Source organism: Catharus ustulatus, chromosome 12 (assembly GCF_009819885.2).
Source record: "Catharus ustulatus isolate bCatUst1 chromosome 12, bCatUst1.pri.v2, whole genome shotgun sequence".
NCBI lineage: Eukaryota > Metazoa > Chordata > Aves > Passeriformes > Turdidae > Catharus > Catharus ustulatus.
Window position 1 is genome coordinate 9,637,868 of NC_046232.1, and position 18,177 is coordinate 9,656,044.

General features: G+C 40.7%; 1 protein-coding gene across 1 annotated transcript; it reads left to right on the forward strand.

The window, feature by feature from the left end:
* The first annotated feature begins 1,351 nt into the window (after positions 1-1,351).
* Positions 1,352-17,547, forward strand: GLDN (gliomedin). Its single transcript, XM_033070977.2, has 10 exons — positions 1,352-1,669; positions 5,261-5,312; positions 7,441-7,458; positions 8,100-8,207; positions 8,386-8,532; positions 9,190-9,321; positions 11,964-12,044; positions 12,130-12,255; positions 12,983-13,133; positions 16,386-17,547. Exons 1-10 carry the CDS (start codon positions 1,352-1,354, stop codon positions 16,843-16,845), a joined length of 1,593 nt encoding a protein of 530 aa, XP_032926868.1. The 3' UTR covers positions 16,846-17,547.
* The last annotated feature ends 630 nt before the right edge of the window (positions 17,548-18,177 follow it).

Consider the following 18,177-nt stretch of genomic DNA (forward strand, 5'->3'; position numbering starts at 1 on the left):
TCAGCCCAAACTCTTCTTTGTTTCTGTGCTGATAAGTCTCATGCCTTTGGGGGTAAGGTGATTTTCTTCTGTCTCATCTGCCATCATGGGATGAGATGGAATGATTGCTCTACCTATACCTGTCGTGGCAGTTTCATAAGGAAAAAGTCTCTGATGCAATGCCTGAGGACACCAACACTTTTTGCAGCCATTTGTTATTTCAGAGAGATGAGAAATTTAATATGATGGAGTTGTTTTCCTGTCTCTGCTTCTCTTCTGTGCTTAGGCAGCTGTAGCAGAACTGAGTGTATTAAGTCCAGATTTGGTTTGACCTCATGGTTCATCTGTCAATGTACCGTGGGATTAGCATGAATTACAGCTAATGGCAGAATGGAGACAAAATGTATGTGATCAGCTGCAGCAGAGAATTGTCACTCTGACAAAGGATCAAAGCCCTCTCTTAGGAAACTTGGCATTCAAAAGCTGGGAATTTCTTGAGGTCGTTTTGAAGTGGTATCAGTGTAAGAAAGTGCATGGCTTTGATTTGAAATGTCAGTGTTAAAAAAAACTTTTTTGAAAAGTGTTTTGAATTCAAGAGCTTCCCCATTCTTCATGAAGTCTTGGTATTCGGTCAGGTTCTGCTGTATGCTGTAATTCCTTTACTTATCTTGGCTCTGAATTAACTGATAACAAAATCTGTTATATTAGAGATATCCTATATCACAGAAGGTTTAGCAGCAGTAATTTGGGAAAGGTCTGTGCTTGAACATCTAATGCAACAGCTCAGTTTTTGTAGCGAATCATACATGATATTTGTAATAGAGCAAAGTGATGGCATGAGCTGCAGGACCTGTGTCAGGGGGTGATGGCAGGAGGGAGTTTTGCTATGCAGTGTCACTGTCTGACACCTGCAGAAAGCCATGTGCCATGTCAGTGCTTTGAAAGCGTGGTCACAGGCTGAAAGGTTTGAAAGCACGCCAGGTCCAGGGACATCCCCCTCGGGAAGTGACCGGAACAGCTCCTCGTCCTGCCGGCTGTGCGGGGTCAGTCCGGCCGTGGTGCCGTGTGGTGCCCTGCCCTGCGCTGTCATGCGGTGCGGTGCCGTGCCCTGCCGTACCCTGCCCTGCCCCGCCCTGCCCTCCAGCCCCGCCGTGCCCTGCCCTGCCCTGCCCTGCCCTGCCCTCCCTTCCAGCCCCGCCGTGCCCTGCCCTGCCCGGCCCAGCCCTGCCCTCCAGCCCTGCCCTGCCCTCCAGCCCTGCCCTGCCCTCCAGCCCGGCCCTGCCCTGCCCAGCCCTGCCCTGCCGTGCCCTGCCGTGCCCTGCCCTGCCCTCCCGGCCGGATAAAGGCGCGGCTCGGGGCGCTGCTGCCGGCGATGGAGGCGCGGTGCGGGCGGGCGCTGCTGGCCGCCGTGGGGCTGCTGTCGGCGCTCAGCGCGGCGGGCACGCTGTTCCTGCTGGCGCAGTGGCGGGAGCTCGGCGCGGCGCTGCGGGAGCTGGAGGCGGCGGGGATCGGGATCGGGATCGGGAACGGGATCGGGAACGGGATCGGGAACGGGAACAGCTCCGTGCGGGGGCCGCCCCCCGCGCCCGCCGCTCGGTCCCGCCGCAGCCGCCGCGGGGAGCGCGCCCGGGGCCACGTGCGCGCCGAGAGCGAGGAGATGCTGCTGATGCTCACCTACTCCATGGTGCCGGTACGGGCAGGCCCGCTCGGGCCGGGGGACAGCCGGGATGGTCCCGCCGCAGCCCTGCGGACGCTCCTCGGACGCGCTCGGGGCGCTCCTGGCGCGGATGCTGCGCCCGGGGCGAGCGTCCCTGCCCAGCGCTGCTCTGGCTGCTGCGGGCACAGCTGCTGGTACCGCAAACTTCACAAACGGAGCGAAGTCGGGGTTTGGTGAAACTCCAACATCGCGTTCCACTTTCCGAGGTTTGCGGTTTTTAAACTAACACCACTAACAACCCCCGCGTGTTTGGTGCTGTTCAGCATCTCAGCGTGAGCGCCGGACATCCCCTGACATCTCTTAGGAAGTGATAATGCCCTTCTGTAAGTGTTAGTTTGAGATGGTATTTGATGGACCAGGAGAACTGCATGTTCTTTCTCTGGCAGAACAGCGCAGTTTATTGCACAGTGGAAAGATGATCTAACTCAGTAGGGACTAATGTCATGTAGTTGAAAAATTTTGAGTACATTGAAAAGCTTTTGAGTTTTGAGCTAGAAGAAGTGCAAGGAAAAGATTACTGTTGAGGAAACCTTAGTAGAAACTGTCCCAGTAAGGATTGCAGGTCTAGGTGCACCAGAGTTTAACTCAGGCTCTTACTTGTGTATTGCTATTTCTGGTTTCAAAAATTATTTATAGAAAATACCTTTTCAGTCATATTCTGACAGCATTTTTGTTAATAAACTATTGCAATCCTCATTTTACAGTGACAACATCTCCATTAATATTAGGGCTAATGAGAGTGTCAAGCACAGGTGTTCAAAGCATGGGGTCTTGATAATGACATTGTTTAGGGTTTAGAATAATTTATTATTCTTGTTTTTTTTTAGCTTTGAGTTTAGAATTTGCAATACAAAACTTAAGCATAAAGTAAGAATCTGTAAAATCACATGGTTTTGTACTCAAAACTGGCTTTTAAATAGCTTCTTTTAGGAAGTCATCCCTGAATTTGGCAGCTGCAGTTTGTTTTACTCTATCTGATATGAGTTGCTTCTTTGAGTCCAAAAAAACCACAAATAAAATTATTGAGGAAAGGATTCTGATCCTGACAGGGCTTGAAAACAGTCAGTGCCATTTACTGCTAGCCTCTCAAACTGGGATCATTAGTTGCAGGTGAGTGTCTGGATAGTTTTGACAGTGGCCATTAAATGTGCTGCTCTGCTGTCAGTAGGTACCAGGTATGGATTACATGAGTTTTATTGCCCCCTCCAAATAGCACTGAGGACACTGTGTGTACTTGAACAGCATGTGGCCAGACTATGCACTCGTGCCTCTAAATGTCCACTCCTGCTGTGTGTGATGAGCTTCATTTCAATCTGTGCATCCTGCAGGGAGCTGCTTGGGAGGGTTTGATGCCTTTTTATTCTTACTCCCATCAAACATTTTTCATTCTGGCCACTGCTTAGGACAGTGTGTAACTGTGTGCAGAATCACTTGCTCAAGAGGAAAAAAGTCCTTAGAAAAATATTCAAGCACCCCCTCCTCCCACTCGTGCATTTCTTTATTTTGAATCTAACTCCCACTAATGCAATGTGAAGATGTGGCTACTTTTGTAGCGTGAGACAAAGTTCCTCAGAGTTGGTGGGATGACTCCTGCCACACTGGTGGCCCCTGTTGAATGTGGGCCTGAGCAGGTTCTCTCTGGCAGGGGAGGCATTTCTGCAGGGCCACTGTAGGTATCCGAGTCCCACTGCTCTGCACAGCTCCTGCTCTGGACACATCTGATGTGCCCACTGTTCACGAATCTTTGAGATAACCACAGGCAGCAAAAATCATGTTAGCTTTAATAACATGAGTATATTTTTTGTTCAGGGCCTCTTATCTAGGTATATGTGTATTTATTTTGTAAGAGAGTAAAAATATGAAATTGGCTGCTGCAGAAAGGTTGATGGGAGGGTAAAAGGCCAGTAAGATTCAAAGCGTGAATTAAGACAGTGCAAGAGGTGATGGCTACCAATTATCATTTCATCGTTTAGGGGTTTATTTATTTATTTATAATTTTCCACCATTTCTCCACAGGAAAACTAAGATTTTAGCATTTAAATAAGATATTTATATCTGTAGCTTTTCTTAGTGATGATGCTGGCTGTGAATGGTCTGCTCATCTTTCATAGCTAAGCTGGAGTTCTGTCACAGGCTATTTGCACTTCCTGAGTGCCGTTTTTTTAATTGTCACCTGAGTTGCACTGACTGGTAAAAGTAGTGCTGCTGAGATAATTGGAGGGCTCCAAAGTAAGCTGTAATCACTTCAACAACCTCAGAACTATTTAAATTAAAATGCAGTTAGAATTAGAGTGCACATGGACAATGTGTATTTTGCAAATTACAGGGTAGGAGCCAAGTGTTTTTGAGGAGTGTGAGGGGAAAGAAAACAAGCATATTCTGATATTCAAATCCAGTTAGCACTTCTCAGCTAATTTAAATTGAATCTAAAATTTTATATGTACTGTTCCAGTACAGTCTGGAATCAGTAGAGTATGTATGAGACTCAACAGGAATTCATTGTCAAACTAATTGTCCCTTATTTGAGTCTGTTAGATTTAGCAGTTGAAGCTAATGCTTCATTAATTTTAAAAATAATGATTGACAGTGGCAAATAACCTTGCTAGGATTAAACTTCGGTCTGCCTTTCAGATTGCCTTGCACTTGTTCCTTGTGTCTTTTGGGACTAGTGCATTCCATTAATTGTAAATAGAGTAATTGTAAAAGAACAACACATGTGCAGCTCTGGGTTAATGGTTCATAAATTATCAAACATTGCACAGCCCTGAAATGTGACCCTTCATTTATAAACATTAGACTTTCCCATAGAGAGTTGAGGGACTTCCAGAATTCATGGTCATAATATTTTTATTTCTGCTGTTTGTTTTGATGAGTGGCAAAATGTTTCAGTGTTGGCTGTCATTATGCAGGACATGTGAATGTTTGCCTAGCCAAGGACTGTGTTTTTGTAAAGATGACTCCTCTATTGATAAATTTTTAAAAAGCATCTTTATGAATGTGTCTTCCAGTTTGGTTTAATAAGGTCCTGTCTTTTTGCTTGAATTGAGTAGATGAAGGTCTATCTCAAATTTGCACATCTTGGTTATTCAAATATAAAAAATTGCTGACTTGGAACACAGGTCATCTTTCTTCCTGGATATGCTACATTAGAAAGGTTTCCATCACTTAATCCAAATATAAAATAAAATTGAATGTAGTTTTTATTGGCTAATAATTGGATTTTAATACCTTCTACTGATGGAGTCCATGAATGGACAACCACATGTGTTCCAGTGATGTGCGAAATTTAATGGCTAAGTGAAGTATGGAGTTTTCTGCCCAATATTTTATTCATATTTTCAGTGAGGATTAAACCGAGCTTTATTGAACAGAGTCTTATGAGAGAAACACTGCCCAAAGAGATGGATGGTGTCATAGTGTTGAAGTGTTCTGAATAACTTATTCTAATAAGCACAGGGGACCACTTGTATCTTTTTTGGTTTTGGAATGATTTCTGTAGGTAAAGTGAACCAGATACTTCTATGAAATGCATTGATTTCAACTTTAATTTCTTTGCAATGTTAGGTCCGAGTGATGGTGGATTTGTGTAACAGCACAAAAGGGATATGCTTAACAGGTATGTTTGTGGCCTTAGGCATTACACCTATGCTACCTCCAGGAACACAGCAACAGTGTTTTCAAAGAACCTGAGGTCAATAACTGTGTCACAAAACTGCTATTTATCAGAATTTTAAGAAAGATTAATATGACCACTTTGGGACTTATCTGCAACCTCTTAATATAAATGCTGGAATTTAAGGAGCTCAGTTGATGCTACTTGGAGCCATTTCTCTATCACGTAATTTTCATATGAAGATCTTTTAGATTTGGGTGTTCAAAATACCAGTTGAGATTTAGTCATAATATTTTTGTGTATGTCACACTTCATGCCTAACATGGGAGGAACGAGCAGGGGGTAAAAACTTGCTGCCATTGTTACAACTGCGGTGGAGCAGTGGCACGTAGTGAAATCGTGTTCCTCAGCTGCAGCATGTCTCACATGTCACCAGTGAGGACCTGGAGCTGCTGATGGCTGAGTCACCAGAAGGTGTGAAAAGCTTTGGGGGGGTTTGATGAAGAGTGTCTGGTAGCAGCCAATTTAAGAGCTACAGTCCAACTTTAAGGTCTGCCACAGAAGGAGTTGTGTTCCTTTTGGATATGAGAAGATTAGAAAGAAGCAAGTTTTTATGAGTTAAAGAAAATGCCTCGCTGTCTGGTTTGAATTTTCAAATGGCAATAAGGTTCATTTGACTCAACTGATTAAACATAAATGAGAACTTACATTGTACACACAGATGTTAAATAATATTTATGAAGTTGTACATCAGTTCTGATTGCAAAAGTGACTGAATCACAGACAGTCTAAGTATTAGCTTTTTGGGGTTTCAGACTTGTGAATTCATGTTCCTTGGTGCCTTTTGCACCTTTTTCTCTCTGAACACCATTAAATGAGTGGCTTTCTCTGCTGTAGTGACATTTGTTGCTTTTCAAGCACCTTTCTCATATATGTTATGCTTGTACGAGGAGCCTCAGCTTTAGGGATGAGAAAGTAATTAAATGCACTAATGGGTGTAACAGTGTGGGAGAAAAGGCCATTTTCTGGAAAACTGGCAGAAAGTTGTTAACTGATGTTACTGCCTGTACTGATTAACAGGGATGAATCCTAGAATGCAATTGTAAAATGGTTTTCACTTTACTCATAATGCTTTGTAATTAATGCTGAAAATTGTCATCTTCAGGGGAATCTAGTAATTACTGTTATTTTCTGTCATAAAAAGTTTGGTTGAAACAAGACAGTACTTTGGCTGGATAAAAATGTTCACAGAGCTAATTTGGTTCTCTAATTGCAACTGCCACCTCTGTATTCTCCAAGTGGTTTTCTATTTTAGAATTTTTATAATGTGTATTGGGGATCACAGATGATAAATCACAAACATGTTCTGGTTGATCTTTTTTTACTCTTGCTTTCTATACTTGCTTCTCTTTAGGGCCTACATCTGAGCAATGTAAGAGAGTGAGACAGATTTTTTTGTATTACAAATTGCTGAATGACTGAAGCAAATGCAATTTCTAAATGTACCAACCAGTTTCTGTGGGAAGGTTGATCCAGAATGGAGAACTATCACATGTGAAAAGCCTGACTGTTGATTAGAATGACAAGACTTTTTTTCCCCCTATTTAAATAGTCTGAGTCCTGAACTGCAATGAAGAATCTGTAAAACACAGAGAAATGTGGCATGTCTTTCTAATGTGTATTTCCAACAGGATCTTTAATTGTGCCATTCATCAGTATTGTAAAGTCAATATTCTTCCACTAGAACAGGTTTTTGGAGAACATAAAGGAAATATGGCTTTGCATCCATGGCTTTGTGAAGGCATCAAAGCCTCTGACAGTGAGGTTACAGTGCTGAGGTTGTTGCCAAACCTTTATGAACTGAAGTTTGAAAAAAGCAAAGCATGTATATGTAAATGTGTTACTCTTTTGGTAAGTCTGAGTTACTGCTAATGCTCAGATAGTTATTTGTAATACAAAGCAGTTAGATAGATGTTCATTTTGAAATTTGAGGGATTTTGAGGGATTTTCTTACCCTTTTGCTGTTCTGATCTAGTGCTAATCAGTTCAGTTTGTAATTGCTTTGTTTTCTTGCTAGGTTAATCTCACCATTTCTTCTTTCTTGTTTTTTTTTTCCCCCCTCTTGTTATAGGCCCCCCAGGACCGCCAGGTAGGATTCTTGGACAATTGCAGTAACATTTGGGGATAATTGAAAAAGCTGTGGTACAAAGTATTGAAATCCAGAAACTTATCTTTCCCAAAATTGTTTTCCTTTGCTAATTAGATTAAGGGAGGGTTGAATGACTGCCTAGCTTTATAACGCTTGTATTTAAATCAGCTCATGCCCCTTCTGAGAGAGGGGAGGTTTTAGACATTTAAATTTTCTAGTGGAGGGAGTAGAACATTTGATCAAAATTAAGATGTTTAAGTAGCATCTAGGTGAAGAGATGAATTTATATATTAACCTCCCAAGGAAATGGATATTATAATTTAACACCAAAACCATCTTTTAAAAAAATATTGGTTACTGATTACACTCTCCCACCTCCCCCATAACTTTTCCTCCTTTCTCATTTAACTCTGTCTCAGTTCTCACTCACCTTGCAAGGCCATGTTATGAATGGTTACTTGTTTTCTTTCTGTGCTGCTTAACCTGTGGGTTTGCTTAGAGCAATTCTCTGTATCAGAAAAGTCTGAGTTATGTTTTGCTGGGGTTTAAATACATATATAAACATGCATGTAAATACAGTAGATTTCAGGGTAAGGTGCATGCTGCAGTGAAAATTCAGTTGTGCTGTTTGGTTTGATCAGGGCCTCCTGGACTTGATGGACTGCCTGGCTACAATGGATCAGATGGAATCCCAGGAACTCCAGGACAAAAGGGAGAACCGGGAATAAATGGAAAAAGAGGAAAAATAGGTAGAGTTTCCCTTCATATTAGGTTACAATGCTGTTTTGAAATCCGAAGAAATTACAGCTATCCAGCTAAATACAGGTGAAAAATATAATTAGAGTGAATATGGTTTGTAGTAAAAATATGGATTAATTGGTGCTTAATACTGGAGCAGAGCTTTTGATACTGAAATTTTATTTCTAGGTTTACCAGGACCAAAAGGTGATCAAGGACAGAAAGGAGAACCAGGAGAAATGGGTTTACCTGGCATGGATGGTATGCCTGGAGGAAAAGGTGCAAGAGGAGCCAAGGGAGAAAAGGGGGATGCAAACAATGATGTGATATTAGAAGGTATGGAAAAGTGCTCCTGAGAGTTCTTTTGCAACAGTGTACTTGACAGAAAAAGATATAATCTGCTTCTGAAGCATGAATGGGATCTGCAAGGGCAGAACCAACCTGTATAAATATAGTTTATATACAGAGAGAAGTCTGAGTATTGCTTGGCCCAGGAGATTGTTCTCTTTGTAAGGCAAGACTTCACAAAAACCTTTCTGCTTGGCCTTTGGGTTGAGGTTTATGTGAATTTCACCCCTTCCAGAATGCTTTCATACAGTTGACTTCCTCCTGCTCTTTACTTCAGTCTTACTTCAGTAGTTTTATTTTTCTGCTAGAAAATGAAGGGCAGATTTTCACTCAGGAACACATGAAACAGCCAAATATAAGCTATGTAAAATTACAGCAGTGCAGCTTCTGATATTGTAACTCTCTAATGGGCCTGTAATCCAGGTAGATAAAATGCATTGATGTCCTACTCCTTGTGAAGCTCTGTCTGGTTCACCCTCTAACAAACAGCATTTCAGAGAGTTTGTTGCACCTGATTCTGTACTCAGGAACCTCTTAGGAAAGAGGGAGGCTGTTCTGTGGCTGTCCTGTGGACACCTACAGTTCCCTGCAGGTTTCCTGCTGCCTGGGGAAGGGCTGTGTCCTGACCCTGTGTTTTGTACACAGGTGCAAAAGGTGAGCCTGGACCACCTGGGCCCCCTGGACCTCCTGGACCCCCAGGGCCTCCAGGGAAACGTAAAGGTAAAGGTAAAGCCAAAGCAGAGCTTCTGGAGAACATCTACAGCAGCAAATGCACAGGTTAGTGCTTTCCAGTGTTCTTTTCCATACTAGGAACAGGTTCAAGATTAAACCAAGGCTCACAAAACAGTAAGCATGAGTTCAGTTTTGCTGGCATCGTGAAAACTGCATAAGCTTAAAGCTGAGCATGTGCTCAGGTGCTTTGCTGAAACATGGTTTGAATAAAGCAGCAGATTACCTTCATGTTACTCTTTTAATTGTGCTTTGATGAAGCTTGGGCAAAGTATTTACAAATGGTGTTTTCTATTAGATGGGATGAATTTGGAAAGTAAGAGTTGAAATTTTTGCTTTTAAGCAATGAATTTTTAATACTAGATGTAAATATAAACCCCTGCTTCTGGACATTGAAATGTCAGAACAGAACCCAGAGACCCTTCTTACAATGGACAGGAGAGAGCTGGAGCAGAAATCTCATCCTATTTGAAATTCAGAAATACATGAACTCTTGTATGAGATAATTGGCCATTTGCTCAGGTGCCTCTTTTCAAGTGTTGAAACAAACTGAAATGCTTTGGAGGATAAGGTCTCTGGTGGATCTCTGATGGATTTTAAATCACAGTGTGAAAATGGGAGTTACACTCAAATAACTCTGCAAAGATGAGATCATCTTCAATGAGCTTTTATAACCATGAGATCTTATTACCAAAATTCAATGAATAATCCAGATTTTGTAATTAAATATTCATCTCTCTTTCAAGGAAAGAGAATACATATGCTGAATTACAACTGTAATTAACTTATTGCATAAGAATACAAGCCTAGCTTTTTCAAATTAAATTTTGAATCTGGTAAAACTTAATTTCTTCAAGAGACAAGAATAATTAGTTGGAAGATCAGGTATAATTTTTCTCTCTGGTACTGTTAGTGAAGTCTGAAAGAAATGAAATATCTATGCTCCATCCTTCCCACCTTCCCCCAACAGACCAAATGAATAGTTTTAATGACTTTTAAACTCCATTAACTCTCAACCAGAATATTTTATGACAGGAATCAGCAGGATATTTATCTTGGTTTTTGATGAAAAAAAAGTAGTGAAAATTTCCCATAAGAATCTCTGATTGAAAACTGTCTTTTCAATTTTAGTTGCTTTCTAATCCGTGCAGCTGGAAGTATTGCAAATATTCTCAAAGGCAAATTGTGCTCTCAGCTCTGCTACAAACACTGCCCTGGCCCTTGGCTATCCTATGGTTTTAGATGAACTGCTCTACAGGGAACTGCTCCTTCAGTCAACTGCATCTATTAGACTCAGCTCAACAAAAATCAACTTGTGCATGCAATTTATAATTTCTGCTGAGTGATTTTGTTTTTTGAAATATTCTGGAAGTATTTTGGGATCAGAAACTGGACAGGATCTCGAGGAATTGTAAATTCTAGCTGTAGGCATTTAGCTTCCCATGGCTGGGTGGACTGTTTGTGCCTTACTGGAGATACACTGTGATCACTTGCAAACGTTCAATGTCATCTCACCAAATGCCCTAGATAATGGATGGGAGAAATACATGTTGTTCTTGCTCCATCCTGGAGTAGTTTTCTTCTGCATGAACAAAAGGAGGATATGACCTAAAGGAGAAAACAACAATGCAGTATTATCTGTCCTTTCTTTTCTGAATGTCATGGTACCCTTTCAGCATTACTTTTTATTTTTTCCTATTTTTAACCAGCTTTGTCACTTAAACTTCATCACAGACCTGTAAATCCTAGAAATATATTAGAAAGCAACAAGGAAAATGCAAGTTGAAAAAATTTGCAGCCTGTGTGTCAAGCAGTGTGAAATGCTGGAGATAAAAGTAAAGAATGTAATTAGAAAGCAAAACTACAAGGAAACCAGCAAAAAACTGAGAGCTGTTTTCTGTTTAATTATTCTAAGCAAACTGAAAGGTGTCACATTGTCTTAAGGGCAGAAGAAAAAAGAAAGGGTCCATAAATAATTTAATTCAGGCATTGTTTTAACAGTGAATGCTAAGATAAGCCAGTTACTCCTTAAATTAATGCAGGGAAAAGTATTTCCAGGTGTTTGATTCTAATGTGAACCATTTCTACCTGTGTAAATAATACAATGTGTCGTTTCCCTTAGTATTTCATCCTGCTTCTTTAGTGGAGTGGGTGCCAACCTCATGCATTATGTACTCAGTGCATGTGTTAGTGCTTTATTGCTGTCTGGGGCACCAACAGCAGGAGCAAAACTTTGTGTTGCCTACAGGATCTACCCTCTCTGCTGGTCTGTGGGGATCTGTGCATGAAGGTTTTGAGTTTAACAGCTACTCCTTCCCAAGAAAATGCTTTTAAACTTATTACTAAATCAGCCATTTTCCAGCTACCTCAGCTGTCTGGAGTTAGCTCATGAAAAGGGCAACTCTCTCTTCCCGACTACTCAGAAATTCACAGCTAAGGAACTAAATCTGTTGATTTAATTAGTTCTTCCTCAAAGTTGACTGTCAACCTGAACACTTAATTTCCTTAGCAGAAGTGAGAGCAACTCTTTTCTTATCTCAGTTTTTGACCACACCAGCCTAAGCATTTTTTTTTCCAGATGAAGCAAAATCCCAGTTGTCATTCCTTTACTTTAGTGGAGTCACTGATGTGCCCATCTGTCATGTCAAATAGGGTAAAATGTGTCATTTTTCTTTCTCCCTCCACCCTAGGTGAGACATGCGCTATACCAAATGATGATACCCTCACTGAAAAGGCTGAAGACAGAACCCCAGGTCCTCCAAAAAAAGCTGGTAACCTGCTACAAAGTGTGACTCAAGTGCTGCTTTCTCTCTTGGTGTCACAGATCATGGACATGTGCTCTTTTTTTTTCACTAGAATGTGTCATAACGTCTGTAGGAAGCCCTGTTCACTTTGTCAGTGTGCAGAACACATTTGGAACTTGGATGAGAGAACCTGCAAACATAAGTGATGAAAGGATTTGGCTCACCATGCATTTTTCAGGTATTTTTAGTAGTAGTCACTGACCAAAAAAATCATTGTTACCCTGACATTGCTTCCTTAATCTCTTCAACCTAAACTTGTAAGAATAAGGAGTTTTTACCTACCTCTTTTTCAGAACACTTTCCATACTACTTGCTTAATATTTGACTATACCTATGGTTGTAGGCATTTGTAGCATCTTTAGACATTTTCAGAGTCAGCGTCAGATTTTGAAAATAGTTTGATGTTTGGGATTTCTTTTACCAAACCCAAGTTTAAATGTCTATTGTTTGTGGTTTTTTATCCCTTTTTTTCCCCCAAGAGTTTGTTTCCTATGGCTTTACTTCCCTAAATTATAGCTCAGAGTTTTGCTTTTTCATTTAGTTAGGCATGAAAACGAGTCAAATGCTGTATAAGCTACATTTAGAGCAGGAAAACGTCCAGGACCTAAGTGGGGAAAGGAAATATTTCTGCATACACATCAGCTGTGTTCAGAATGAGAACCCATTATGTCTCTGGGAAGTGAGCTCTCGATCATCATTTCTATAGAATTTTTTTTGTGTGTCTCTGGATTCTTTTTTTCAAATCTCAACAAGTAGAATCACTATTAAAAATACAAATACAATTGTTTTTCAGATAGTTGATTGAGATAGACTTTCAGTAAAGACTGAACTTTAGGACAGAGACCTCAAAAGAAGATGAACTACATCATAGTCCTTTTTTTTAACATGTTTTCCCCTTTGTTTAGGGAACTATATAAAAGAATATGAAAATTCCAATGCCTTGCTGAATGACAGCTACAGGATCATTAACATCACAGGATTCTTCTATGGATGTGGTCATGCAGTACAAAACAATTATCTCTACTATCAGAAGGGAGGATCCAATGCCATTCAGAAGTAAGTCAAATATAGTTGGTGTAAGACAAATGAAGTTGTGCAAGGAGGAGCGATGGGTTAGAGTGCCAGAGCTGAACCTGAGAAAAGCAGACAATTCTTCTTGTAGCATTTTGTGTTTCTTTTTGGTCCTACCTAAATAGTCAGAATGGAGGAATGGTTCAGAGCTCTTTCCAGAACAGAACGGCTCATTCTTTCCAATCTGTACCCAGAATATGGGCCACCAGCCTTCCCCTTTGTGTGTGCAGATGCTGTGGAAAGAGGAAAATTGGGAGAGTAGCTCAGGACCACTACTCTGCTGTGACAGTTCCTTAGGCATTGTTCAGCCCTGTGTCTCAGGGGCTCACTTCTGCAGTTGCCATGTCACAGAGCAACAGGTCCCAGGGATAAACAGAGAGGACAGAGATTCTGCTCTTGGCTGTCCTGGGATCCAACAGGTTCTATTGAACATTACATTGCTGTGGGTGTTCTTCAACTTGAACTCTTGGCTGTGCTCATAATCACATGAAAGAAATGAGAACTCACTAAGATATTTGAGTACCAGAAGAAAAGATTAGATTTAGAAGAATAAGCTGTGCTTCTATGTGCATCTGAGTCAGAAGTGGTTCAGCTGCAGTGTGGCAGGTGTAGGTGGGTGGTTTTGTGACCGTGGCCCACTCATGAAACTTGGTTTTGCAGAGCCCTTGCTGTGCTCTGCTCTGGCTAGCAGCAGCAGGGAATGCTGCTGCACAGAGGGATGCACTGAGGCACCTGCTGAGGACAGGGCGACCTGGAGAATTGCACATTCCACTGGGGAGGAGTGGCTCCAGTGTTCAATTTCCTCCTAGTGAGAAGTTTCTACTACTTTCCTGATACATCTACCTGAACTGGAGCTGGGAATTACATCTCTCATTTCAGTTTCTACTGAGGACAGAGACAAACAATACAAATCAACCCCAAAATCTCACCTTGTGGGAAGAGCCAAAGACAGTCCAAGGGCAAATGAAAGATTGCTTGTGCTTTCAAGTTCTTACACGACTCTGATGTCTGAGCCAAGAACATTCACTATACTTTGATGTCTGTTCCCAAGCAGGTGTGAGTGCCGCCTTCCTATAATCATGTAGATGCCAAGGAATGTGAGCAAGCTGCAAGGATTCTATAATATTTATTCTGCCAAGCACGAGCTCACTTTTTGGCAGCCTCCTTTAAACATCTTCTGGCTTTTTCTCCAGTGGTCTGTAAGAGACCATCACTGCCTAAGCAATACACAGTGATAGGGCAGAGATTCCTCACCTTTGCCTGCATACTGTTAATGAGGAAATGCCTTCGTGTACAGATGAACAAAAACTATTTGTGGAATTTTCAAATCCTCTCAAGGAGCTGCTGAGAAATGGCCTTTCTGTTCTGTTCTTCATTCAGAGATTATTTACCTTCAGCACAGACAGAATGAGGCACTATGGATTCTGTGACAGTGAAGTCCTTGAATTTTGGCTCCATAAAAGTTCCAGGGTGCTGTTTCATTGTTTCAGTGGAAAGTATAGTGAGGACCTGGTTAGTCCATTTTGCAAATGTTGAAAAAAACATTCAACAGGAGATTCTCATCATATTTAAAAGCTGGTAAAACCAGGTTTGTCTGACCCCAGGGAGGTTTTCTCATGATGGTCAGATCCTCAACAGTGTGAGTTTCATTCTTTTCACTTTGTTTCTTAAAATGCTTTACTATCTCTGTTATTTTTTTATTCACTTTGTTGATATTAGTGATCAGAAGAGTGTTTGTAGCTTCAGTTCTGGTGGTTGATGAAACTATTACACTAGATCTTGTAATTTACCCCAAGATGTCAGAAGATTAAAGAATTTCAGAACCATTTGGAATTCCAGGCTGGACTGTCCCTGACTGGGGGAGCCCAAGAGAACCTAGGAATGAAACCTCACTTTTTTGCTCCCTTTAGGATTTTCACATAAAACAGGGAAAGATAGGGTCTAGTTTGCTCCAGAATTTGATTTTCTTATGAATCTTGAGATACTTTTTATAGAAGAGAATCCTGAAAAAAAATCTGCATTTCTGAGCAACTTGTCTGGTTAAGGGCTGTCCTTCTAGCCCTTGCATGAGGCTATTTACAGATGTGAAGCAATTAACAAGATTAACAGGACTGACACATGTATTTCTGAAATCTCCTCCAGCCTTCAACTGTTTTTTTTTTTATTGCACACACATGCTGCTGGAATATGGAGTAGCTGCAAATGTGAATTTTACAAAAGCTGAGGAGAATGATCTAAGTTGCTTATTCTTGACTTAGAATGATTTTTCCAATATATGCTATCAATGCTGCTTAAACAGAAAAATTATTCTCCCAGTATTGTATGTTCCTGGATCTGAATTGTTCCTGTGATTAAGCCTGTTTTTTTTCAGAAAAAACCACTTGCAAGTGTAGCAGATTCCTTTATTGGGTAGTATTTTTCCTTCCTCTGAAGCATGGAGCTACACAGAGAGCGAGAAGTCAGACACTGAATCGTGCTTCTTTCCAGAGGGCATTATTTAAAAAGATAAAGCCACTCTGTCCCTGCCTTTGCTGAAGCTCAGTATTATTGGGTGATTTCATGCTGACAGCACACGTGTCTCAGAAAGAGCTGGTTCCTAAACCAGTAGAGGAACATGATTTAGCTGCTCACTGCTCCTGCCCTCAGATTATTGACCTATTAAGGAATTTCAAGGAATAAAAACATTTTTTTCCATCAAAGATGGAAGTATTCAGGCTGTCCCATTGAGAGCAGCATAAGGTCACAACTTTGGCTCTGCGAAAGTAGAATTTGTATTCCTTTGATGTCTACTATCACCACATTATCTAAGACTAGGTGAAGCTGCCCAGAATTCCTGCTGCTTTGGTCAATCACATTTTCTCCCTTTAGCTCCCACCTAGTCCAAAGCAAACTTTTGTATAGATTCCATTTCTCAATTTTAGACCTTCAACTGGTATCCCATTCCTTTTCATACCCATTCCTTTTAGTTGCTTCTTTCATCCTAGTGATAATAAAGCTCTTAGACTAAATAAAGTGAAACCTACCAAAGCACATCTTGTGCACTGTTCAGATTGGTTATGACTTTGTAATTTCCTCCTGGTCTTTTGGAAAGTTCTTTGAGAACTTAATCTTCAAAGATATCAGAATGGTCCTTGAAGAAGTATTTTCAACACCACCTCTATCAGTGATTCACCACCCTGTGTGAATGGAGATGAGCTCTGATCACCCCTACTGAATCCTTGCTGTGTCTCATTTCAGATTTGGGCTCGATAAAGCCTCGCTGAGCGAGCTGCCCATGGACCACGCCTTATACCATGGCCGGAATTACCTCTTCTCTAACTCCAAGACATATTTCAACATAGCAGTGGATGAGAAGGGTCTTTGGATTATATATGCCTCAAGCACTGATGAAAATATAATGGTAGCACACGTCAATGAAGAAACGTTCTTAGTCAATCGGCACATCAATACCACCTATCCTAAGTCCAAGGCTGGTAATGCATTCATAGCATGTGGCATTCTGTATGTTACTGACACTAAGGACATGACAGTAAGTTTTGCTTTTGATTTACTGGAAGGGAAGCAGATTGATGCAAGGTTTGAGTTACGGTCTTCACAGTCTGTTCTTGCTATGCTTTCGTACAGTCTGCGAGACAAGAATTTGTACACGTGGGAGAATGGGAGCCTAATGGTGTACCCAGTCCATTTTGGCAGATGAATCTATTTTCACATGCCACTTTGACTAAAGGATCTATTTAAAGCTCTATGATGTAGACATGGGGGTCTCTTCACTAGGTATCATTTTCTGTTTGCTGAGGGTGGTTTGTGAATGTGCATAAAAGGGAGATCAGGTGCCTTCATATAAACACACTTCAATGACATGGGCCATCCTCACCTTTTTAAAAAGTGTTGTTCACTATTACAGCTGGCACACAGCATAGACATACTTCTGTTTCTCCCCTGTTATTCAGCTGATAATTGTGTCTAATGTACATTGATTATTCCATGGTCATGTGCTCAGCAGAGACTATTTGTAACTTTTATTTACAAAATCATCTTCTCTGCAAACATTTTCTAGTCAGTGATGATGGTCTAATATAAACATCTAAATAATGAACTTTTTTGTACAAATACCTCTGTCACTTTCATTTAATTTCCGTAGACTCTCTGTGACCATTTTTTCTGGACAAAGGTTTAAGGCTGTCAAAACTTATGGGAATGGAAATACTTGTTTAAATAGCAAAAAAACCAGAAAGCTTAAAATTTGACAAGTCAAATCCAATGCTAATAATAAAAAGCAAAATACAGCTAAAATTCAAGGAAATGGGAATAATGACATTAAATACTGAATACACATGAACTGTGTTTCTTTAAAAGTAAAGACATAACTTTCTTGATTAAAATTTAATTTTTAACAGTATTTGAGTTTCTTGTGTTGCTGCAGACTCTTTCTTGGCTCTCACTGCCACGCAAACTATACCAGTATAACTTGCTTATAACTATTTAATTACAGTTAGGCATATTTCTAAAATAAAATGTCCCCACATTCATCCATACAAATGAAATCATAAAATGAAGGGTATACTTTTTTTAGAATATTATTTTTGCTGCTATTTTTAGAATCATTATACTGTTTAGTGACTTAATCTGTTGTTAACCATAAATCAGAGACTGCCAATTCACATTCAAATTTTTGAGAGTTAGAGGTAGGAACTTCTTATCTTGGTTCTGGTATTTCAGATTTCTAAATTTAACATTGGAACAAAAAATCTCTACTATTGTTTTATGTATCAAGATTCAAAATCATGCTCTTGGAAAACCCCCAGCTGAATTTCTAAGCTGCCTGTGCATATTGCTAAAGCTCATGGAGTGCACCCCTAATATTTAGAAGCAAAGTTTATTTAAATCCTGAACTGCACTGAGCTGTTTAATACCTGTGTGATCCAGGCCCTGTCAAAGGGATTAATGAATTTGGCAATGTCTGTGCCTGTAGAACCATGTCTAGCAAATGTTCTGGAAGAATTCCTCTGCTGCAGCTAAGCTCCAGTGT